Source organism: Myripristis murdjan, chromosome 14, assembly GCF_902150065.1.
Source record: "Myripristis murdjan chromosome 14, fMyrMur1.1, whole genome shotgun sequence".
NCBI classification, from domain to species: Eukaryota; Metazoa; Chordata; class Actinopteri; order Holocentriformes; family Holocentridae; genus Myripristis; species Myripristis murdjan.
Window position 1 is genome coordinate 21,171,239 of NC_043993.1, and position 10,072 is coordinate 21,181,310.

Consider the following 10,072-nt stretch of genomic DNA (forward strand, 5'->3'; position numbering starts at 1 on the left):
CAAACCTCAGTGGGATACTGGACATAAATCACGAGCCAAACATGTAGATGTAAATTAAAATCTTCTCCTTGATTCGGTTTTGGTGAGTGTCTTGTTTGAGTTGAACCTTAAGTATATGGCCCGAAAGTTTGAAAGTAGGAGCTGGAAGGTGACAGACACTGATCCTCCAGGGTTTTTTTTTATTGGCTCTGACTGGGAGGAACAGCCTGACACAGTCTGAGTGCCGTGAATGACACTGAGTGACCCTTTGGGACTTGACCGCTCTTGAATGAGTCACCTCAGTGGGCCCGAAAGTTGAAGAATACAAGTGAGGCTAAGTAGGTTAAGCTTGATTGCAGATCTGCAGCAACTGTTACTGTCGATGTATTTTGGGGATTTACTACGCTTTTCTATTAAAAAAAATCATCCCAAAATTGTTGTGAGACACAGAATTTCTATCCAGGATAAATGAAGTGCCAATCTAGTTGTCTTTCTGTGGAATTAAAGGTAACTTTAACAGTTTACGGGCTTAAATACCACCATGCCAGCTCAGTACAGGCTGAGGCTTGTGGCTTTGTGTGCCATGCGCGCCTTTATTCTCAATGCTTTTAGGAATTGGGAGTGATCTTCTAAAGCTGTGACATCCCAAAGGAGAACCAAAAAAGGCAGTAGTCCTTCAAATCAAACACCTCTAATTTACCGTGATGTCCTTGAGGAATAGCAAATAAACATAATCACCTGACTGCCTGGTACAGATCTGTCATGCTGAATGCAAATGGAGTTAGCCTACTTTAGACATTCATAAAAGAAAACTGTAACACGCCTGACGCTTTTTTGAGACTTGATTAACCGTTTGCGTCAAACACGCAAACAAATAGCAATGATTTGCAGGCTAAACACATACAAAAACATCTACAAATCCCTTCTGAGATGCATTCATTCACAAGTTGTAACTGAATCCCATGTTTTCATCCTATGTTCAAAGAGGGGCAAAAGTTGAGGACAATAAATTCTGAGAGAGATGATGATGAAATGGTGGTGTAACCCTTACTAACGTGCCATACATGCACTTGGCATGCTGCATCTACTTTTTCTGACTTCTGTGCTGGTACACAATGTTGAGACAATTAATTTGCCTATGATGGAAAAGAGAGCCTGACCCAAGTATAGAGAATATTATCTCAGACTGGATTTGAGTCTAAAGTGCTTATTTACTGATTTCACCAGTTGATTATCGTAGCCACGCTGTTTTAACAAATGGTGAAAATCGAGATTATCCAGATTATACGTGGAAACTGCAGGGACTGAAGTATTTAAGTGGGCGAGAAGAGGGTATTAAATGTAATTTGCTGTGTAATCAACTTATTATGTACTTTTTGCGGTTATTAACACAGAAAATTGTGGTTTATTGTGGAGACAACAGGGAAATGCAGCAGTATTGTCATGAGCAGCACCCTGGATTTCTCTCATGCTGTGCAAACAGGGAGCCCTCAGTGGACCAATTAATACAGGCAGAGAGAGCAGTCAGCGATTTCCTGGGAGACCCTGTAACTTCACCAGCCATTGCTGTCTCAATCTGGTCTCCGTTACGACCACATTTATCTCGATTGCATCAGGTTGCCCTTCTACAACTAGACCCACTCATAGTAAATTACATGACGGCTACTACACGAGACGTTTTGCTGAATAGCCCTTCTGCAACGAGGCTGTCCCTCTGACTCATTCAATTAAACAGGTGTTTCCCAAAATGGACGTGAATAACAGCATCCTTTGCATAGAATTATAGACATCTATATACATGGTTTTACCCATTTCAACAAAACCTAAACAGACATCCTGTAAGTCAGCTGTATTCAAATCACACTTTTTAATTTCAGTCCGTGTGGAAGCATCTCTTTTATGTACAGCCATTCTGGATTGTGTGATTATGTTCAATCAGTTCAAGTTAGTTATTTTAAAACTTCCGCTCAATGGTCAAACATACTGCGAACTAGATGCTGGTGTCCCATCAATATGTAAATTCAGCAGAATTGGCTATAAGCCTATTGGTTTTTTGCAAAACGATAATGTTACAGAGATGCAACTCAGCAAATGAGGGGGAGGGATGATTGGCCAGGGAGGGGTGAAGGAACAGAGGGGAAGGAAAACATTAGGGAGAGGGGGAAGGAAGGAGTGAGGTGCAGAGAGAGAGAGAGAGAGAAAGAAAGAGAGAGAGAGAGAGAGAGAGAGAGAGAGAGAGAGAGACTGTAAATCCCATGGCAACAGCAACCAGAAAACAAGTCTAAAATAGGGGGCAGTGTCCGCTATTACTATAGCAACAAGAGAAAAGCTCATTTCACTTAGCTTCAGGATTTGCTGAACAGAGAAAAACAAAGCTTTATTCTTTACACAATTGTTATTGACAGTCATCACAATTGACTTAATGTGATTTGGCTGAATGTGTCTCACTAAACTGGCAATGAAAATAGAATTCTCAAGGTATATTAGGCCCAGCATTTGGTTTACTTTCCATTCCTCACAAAGTGGCTATAACCTGATACCTTGTCTAGGGTGAATCAGAACCTTATGTGCCTGTGAGTATCCAAGCAGAGGGACTATTTCCTATTTCCAAGACTTTGTGTTACGTGAGTTTCAGAAATCAGTTATGATTTCAAAACAGCAAAGCTTCGCTGAAGCCTGTATACCCACATTAACTACTGCTGATTTGATACAAGTTTGTCAATACTACAACATGAAATTCTGATTACATAAAGTAATCAAGTAATCACAGAATAACAAGAAAATGTGTCATAATGGGAGTGTAAATTATTAAATGAAAGAGACAATCTGTGTGCCTATGATTATAACATAAACCTGTTGTAAAGTCCACTTATGTTACTGTAGGTCAGAGGCTAAATATAGACTGTTAGGAGCCCTCCCTGACCGCTGGATATGCATTTCCTCATAATTCAAACTTGTGTTCAGACATCACACCATGCATTCAAGGTCATTCTGTCTATTCAACAGTACACACGAATTCCTCTCAGTGCCCTGGATGATTTCAACATGTTTTTCAGTGCCCTCAGTTGTATACAGTATTTTACAACTGAGGGCAATTGAGTTTTACGATGCAACACTGCAATATAAAATACATGTCAAAACCAGTTAACAAATTCATAAAGTAACACTTTCCCTGCTTTCATCCGGTTTGTTTACTTGGAACATGTGCACACCGCACAGCACAGGGGAAGAAAAGCACAACATTGTGGATGTTTTGCCTTACCTACCATCCACCAATCAAATTGCACACGTATCCATCCTGGCCAATGACGGAGCGTCAGCCTCAGCGCGCTCGGCCAATCGCTGCCTGCCTATGCCACTGATGCAACTGAGATGCAACAGTGAACATACATCCACTGAACAACACGTAGTATGTACTTCCACTTTGACTGAATCAAATAGTTCCCTCCAAAACAATGAAACCATGCCAAATACAGTTTTGACACCCAGTCTCGGGAAATGTGTCTGTTTCCATTCGCCAATCATGTTGTCTTGAATTAACTCTTTCGGCAGCCAATAGACATCGATGTTGATGAGTTCTCTACATCCCAGAGTAAAAGACAATAGTGCATTACGAATGCAGCAATGTAATAAACGCAGTGTTGTCAGGTAGCGCGTTACATTAATGCGACTGCTTTTCGGACTACTTTAAATAATATTATTACGCTTCCTCCGCAAAAGTAAGCAGTTATCACCCATTGTAAAGGGAAAAATTGAGGTCAAACTTTTTCACATCACAATTGGTTGTCATCCCCTCACACTAAGCTACGTTACATCATTTATGTGAGTGAAAATACGGCCGCTGTTGTGACTTTATTGACATCCGGAGGACATAACAGATTTGAGTTGATGCGTAACGCGGAAAGGTTTGGGGCTGTAACTGAAAAGTTATGCAACAAGCACGCACGGGGATAATTACTGCCCTAAGCAGGGGTTAACTAAAGTAAGAGTATAACTGTGAGGATGAGTAACAAGAAAGGAGTAATTCACGGCATATTGGAGTAGGGGCTTAGCTGTGTGTAGGATGTGGGCTGTGCTTTTGTAAACCGAGAAGTGGGGGGCGGAGGAATCCACAACGCGGTTTGTCCCGGTGACGCAGTTGGTTGCTAGGTGTGAATGAACTGGTGCTCTCTTCCCAATTAAGCTGCTCTTCAGTCATCAGGTTGATCACAACAAAGCAACAACTCGTCCTCTCTGCCGTCCCGGATATACCGAGCAAAAATATGGCTCTTTAAACTCGTGACGAAGTTGAACCCCGAAAAGAAGTCGTGCTTTGCTTAAGCAACGCACCCCCAAGTGCTCTATATTTTTTCCTGCAAGAATGGAGTAAGTTGAACTCTGCGCTTGTTACTTCATGTCTTTTTGTCTGTGCACCTGTCCCAAGTTTGTGACTGCATGTGCTGTTACTGTTACCACTTTGTTCCTGTGTCCCTCCTGTGTGCGACCAACATTGTTTACAGCAGGCTAGTTGTTGTGGCGTGGTCATTGTTTTTATGTGGTTTTGACTGTTTCTAATAGAGCTCAGTTTCCGCCAAGGTTACATTTCATTCTCTTTCAACAACGCAATGCTTCCGTGTGTACTTTAAGGAGACTCAGCCATTCCCACACTGGTCTTGACAACAATACAGCGTGTGGTTAATGCAACATCTCTGTGTTTACCAGCTGATGGTATTGGCTACTGTGTGAACGTACAGTCTTTACAAAGTGCAAACAGCACATTTCTGTCTCAGTCGGTTTCACGTCCTGCTCTGTCGTCTTTTATTTGGTTGTGTATTATTGTCACTTAACCGCTAAACTGCTTAAGTTGTAAAATACAGGTGATTAATTCAAGTCGGACATGCGATTGAAGTGGCTAATCTTCATTAATCCGATTTAATGATCTGGGGCGTCTCAGGGAGAGCAGTCTGGTGCATCTTGTCAACAGCTGGGCCCATGGCAACGTCACTAAATCCCACGTGTTTTGAAGGCATCAAGTGCATTTGCTTTGAGGGCTTCAACGCCCAGAGGACTGACTTCTCACCTCTGAGTCACTTTCGCGGGCTTTTCTTTTCTTTCTTTCTTTTTTTTTTTCCAACATCCCATCTGTGTTTTGCTCCATTCAGTAATCGATGCTGACATTTCCCAAAATTATGCTTGACAGAATAGAATGGTTTATAGTGCATTGCTGTCCATTTCTGCATAGCTTGCTTAACAGTCATGGACTCTGTGAATAAGGGCAAGTTCAAAATCGCACAAGTCTTGCACGAATGGAACATAATTTGTTTTAGAAGAGGGATTTGGAGTCGAAAGGTGATTTTCTCATTGAAGGCTTCCTGTAATCAGTAATTTGCTGAGGGCAGCATATGTTGATATTCCTCGTTCCATCACTAGACAGAATAGTTTGCTAGTGTGACCATTTTAGACGCTCACATTTTCGAGATTATTCTAACAACCGCATTAACTGTTTACCTCCTAGGTTTCATTATGCTCACCCAGCCCTGCTCTCTGTGGCACATCTGTCAGACCCCGCTTGCTCTCAGCATATGCTTGGACTTGGATTGAATCAAAAGACCAATAGACAAAATGATGGCAGCGTCAGCTCCTGTTTGGAAGACTCTTCGTGTCTGCCCGGCAGACCCCCTCGCTCTCTCTCACCCACAGGCTAACTACAGCCAATCACAGGGGTGCAGGGGGGAGGTGTCAGAGGAGAGTCAGCACTTAATTGGTGAGTTGCAGCGAGTACGCTTTTTTATTTTTCCCCATTTCAGGTGGGCTCGGCACTGCAGCACATTCGTCCTCCCCGAACAGTGAGTAATCAACTAGCTATGTCTGATATATTGAAATGTGGCAACTTTATTTTTAAAAAAACTCTTTCTATGTCCTCGCTATCGTCGCTGTGATTATGCCTGTATAAAAATAAATGTGTTACGTGCAATGTTGCATGACTGACATTCAGGAAACATTCGCATGACCTTTATTCTGTAGCTGTAATTGACTGCCTCTATCGTACTAGTTGTAAAGACTGCACACAATATTTCTTTTTCTCTCCTCGATAGGTGATGGTCTCACTGACTGGATGACGGAAGAAGTGGACTTCTCCTCGTACCTCCCAAACCCTCCTTCCCCTCCCTCCCCTACCAATGCTTCCCTTCCCCCTTCACCCCTTCAGAATGATATCCAGGTGCCCTCTGATTTGGAGGTCATGACCTCTCTATTGCAAGAGGAACTTGCTCAACTGGAGGACTACTTCCTGTCCGAACCACTGCCAGAGAAGGGGCCAAAGTTGGGAAAATGCGACAGGGGTCCACTGCCAGCGGGTCCTCAACCGTTCTGTCAGCTGCCATACGCATCATACTCTACTTCCAACCAATCGGAATCCAGCCCACTTCTTGTTACCCTGGCAACCGGAGAACTGGACCTGCTGAGTATCTGTGGCGGGCCAATTGGCCGATCCAAAATTCCTAGACACGCCCCATACAGCTGCAGTCGCCCAAATGGGTGTGGTAGGAAAAAAGTTCCTGATGGGGTTAGATTGGGTGAAAGCTATGAGAATAGTTTGTGGAGTTCCAAAGGAAATAACTCAGGTAACTCAGCGGTGACCCTTACTAGTAATTATGGCTGTGTAGAAAATGAGCAGCTGGTAGGGAAAAGCTACTGTCTGGGAAGTGCAGTTGAGGTTAGAAGATGCGCCGTCCTACCCAAAGAAGAGAAAAACTGCTGTTTCAGCCAAGAGATCATCGGTGGTGCAAAGGTTGTTGGTGGCGGGTTTGGTTTTGGTGGGCCACTTGATGTCCCCCATAAGAGAGAGGATCTGTTGATGTATGGCATGAGGGAGATCAGTGGAGGAAGTGGCAACAGCGAGGTGCTAAACAACATCAAACCTGGCGTGGAGGTGACAAAAGCCACGGTTTCTTGGAAAAGCGAGAGCAGTGAGAGTTATCTTGCAACAGCACAACAATCTGAGGCCTATCACAGCTTCTTAGGCAACATTAATGAGCAGGTCAAATCAGAGAGTTTACAGATAGGGCAACATGATTTACACTGTAATTTTCTTGAGGATCAGGGCCCAGAGTGTCTTTTAATGGCTAGGGAGATTCTTAACTTGGAGTCACCAGGGCACAGACAAGCGTGTAGGCTGAAGGAAGACCCCTGTCCTATGAAATACGAAGTAGACATCATTCCAGGTGAAGGTGGGGAGCGCAAACAGAAGAAGAGAGATCAGAACAAAACTGCCGCTCACAGGTATGTTTTGGCCTAACTCTCCACTTGATAAAAAAAAAATGACTATCAACGCAATGTTAACAAGTGAGGACCTTAAAATAATTTTGCTTTTGGTTTCTCACCCATTTTAATGCAGGTATCGCCAACGAAAGAGGGCGGAGCTTGATTCTTTGGAGGAACAGTTGCACTGTCTTGAAGGAAGGAACCGGGAACTCCGAGACAAGGCAGAGTCCGTAGAACGTGAAATCCAGTATGTTAAAGACCTACTGATTGAAGTGTACAAGGCCCGCAGCCAAAGGCTTAAGCAGGATGCAACCGCATAACACCAAGCTTCTGCAAGTACATTTACAGAGGACATAACAGGGAAATTGTAGAGCTTTTTTTTTTTTCGTTTTGTCGAAGATTGAATGTTTTTTCATGGCGGGTGGGGTAACTGCATGTTTTGCTAATGTGAATTATTTTTTACCTTTCTAGTCAACAATCTATCCAATGCTTCCATTGCTTTCGCACTCTGAAAATCTAACCACTTGAGCCTGCACTGTGACGTTTTATGCTTTAAATGACAATCACTTTTAATGGATCTCATGTTGAGTGAATCTACTAACTGAAATAGGATTGATTTCCAGAGAATACCATTCATTATGCAGGTTTAGAATTTTTGACGGCCTTACATTGGAGTTGATGTCAGCAATAGAACTAAACTAAAAGCGTATCTATTTTCAAATTTTATTTGTAAATATCACTGTTTTCAAATAGTTAACATAGTGAAATATATGTTGTGACAGCAGGTGAAATAGTTTGATTTCATTTTGACTGCCTATCTTACAAACCAAATATTTTTCTAGAATTACTTCTAAGATCCCTAGTGAAGCAGATATTTCAGTTGCCATAAATATTTTAAATTATTGGAATTACATTTGAGTATCTGTTGACTTTTACAATTGTGGAAAGGATCATCTTATATGGAGGACGTAAACTATTCATCAGCAGCCGTTGGAAACATCATTGTCAATATTTTGATAAGTTCGCCATCCTTTCCAAATATTTGGAAGTAATAGCAAAGTAATTCTTTTTAACTTATGGTTTCGTTAAATTATGTGAATAAGTTGCCAGCTTTAATAGAAATTGAGGAATGGGATTCATGTACTTTAAGCATGCATTTTTTTTTTAAAACAAAATTATGGATTTTTATTTAATTATTTAGTTTAATTAAGTATTTATTTAATTTATTTTTTACTTTATTTTATTTATTTTTTGCTTTTCACTGAAGTTGAAACTCCATCAACTGCTCTGGTAACTTAATGTAGTCGACTGTTTTTCATTAAGGTTTACTGAAAATCATTGTCTGTGTTCTTCCAACTAATAACAGGCCACCTGTTTTTTCCACCATGTAATTGTGAATAATGGTATATAGTCCAAATTACTCTGATAGTTTGTCTTTCCTCAGTTGCAAATTGCAATACAATCTATTTTGCAGCTCAGGTTATGCAATTTATCCTGCAGTCCCCAAGTGTCAGTTGATGATTCATGAAAGATTAGGCTCAGCATATTTCAGTCCATCTTTTTACATGGTAAAGATCTGATGGCTCTTGATAGATTGCTTTTCCATATGTACAGATATTGTGACTAGTGACTTTTTAGCAGCCTCACTCTGCATGTGTTTCCATTAATGTACTCTCTGGAATAGAAAATGTAGGATTTCAGATAGCAGTGGAGGATTCTGTGTCTACTTGCTTGTTTAGGCAATAAGTTTTATAGGCCTATGGCTGGTCTGCACTAATTTGTAACAACTTTTTGTATGTTCAGGGAGTGGAGCTTGTTAGCCTTTGCTTTGTAGAAAATGAATTTTAAAAATATGTAGCTTTTTCATTAGATTATTTGTGATAGCCTTTGCAATGTTATTAGCTTTGGTGTATGAGGATATATTGTCTGAATTATTTTCAACACATTTGTTGCTAATATGAATGTTGTTTTGCAGAGGAATCGCTCCTAGGCAAATAACATCTTTGTTAAATAATTATCTATAAGATAGATATTGAACTTGTTTTGTTTTTTCTTCTTTTTTTCATGCACAATTATTGTAATGTGACAATCTTGAAACATAATAAGTGCTAGCCTATATGGACATTTATTCATGTTTATTATAGGCTTATTCAATACATGTCTGCTTTCACTCATACAATGTGCTATCAACCCCGATATATTAAAAAAAGATCATGCATCCTAAAATGTTTAATGATAGCATAATTCACCATGATTTTAAATTTGATTATAAGGCTTTGTAATTTGGACTTAATTCTATCATAAACATATTTTCGTTGTCATCGACCCTCTCCCACCAAAATAAAGTGTTTGTGTCAACAGTTCAGTCCGTTGTGATTTTCAGAGGTTTTCTCACCACCCGGGTGTTTAGGAGGCCGATCAACCAGCGACGACTTTATCTACAAACTGTCGCAGATGGACACTTACAGGTCTATTAAAATCTGCTACACAATTTATCATGGAAATACGAGGTATTTGTGGAGTCGCTTAATTCCCTCTGTGCAAAGCACTGATGGAACCTGCAGGTCGACGCTGCAGAGCCTCAGCCGCCGCTCACTGTGCCTGCGTGCGGCCCGCACACTTTACACCACAATTGCAGAGAAATGGAAACCTTATTTGCTTCAGTGGACGGACTATCGGATTACATTTTTGCAAGCTGAATCATTTTAACGAGTTAAGACAATTGATTATTTGTCCCACTTGAACAGCTTCCGAAACACTCTATCTGAATTAAAACTAAACCCACTGTGAAGTCGCCAGCAGAGGACTGCAGGCTCATTGGAAAGTGGCCCAATTAATATGCTGGCTGAGG

General features: G+C 41.1%; 1 protein-coding gene across 1 annotated transcript; it reads left to right on the top strand.

The window, feature by feature from the left end:
• Positions 1-3,994: 3,994 nt before the first annotated feature.
• Positions 3,995-9,579, top strand: atf5a (activating transcription factor 5a). The gene is made up of 4 exons (XM_030069758.1): positions 3,995-4,344; positions 5,474-5,722; positions 6,054-7,239; positions 7,355-9,579. Exons 2-4 carry the CDS (start codon positions 5,581-5,583, stop codon positions 7,539-7,541), a joined length of 1,515 nt encoding a protein of 504 aa, XP_029925618.1. The 5' UTR covers positions 3,995-4,344; positions 5,474-5,580; the 3' UTR covers positions 7,542-9,579.
• Positions 9,580-10,072: the final 493 nt, after the last annotated feature.

Coding starts and splice junctions, on each gene's coding strand:
- atf5a (XM_030069758.1), top strand. CDS start 5,581: ATGATGGCAGCGTCAGCTCCTGTTTGGAAGACTCTTCGTGTCTGCCCG. Junction 5,723..6,053: donor GGAGAGTCAGCACTTAATTG/GTGAGTTGCAGC, acceptor TCTCCTCGATAG/GTGATGGTCTCACTGACTGG. Junction 7,240..7,354: donor AACAAAACTGCCGCTCACAG/GTATGTTTTGGC, acceptor ATTTTAATGCAG/GTATCGCCAACGAAAGAGGG.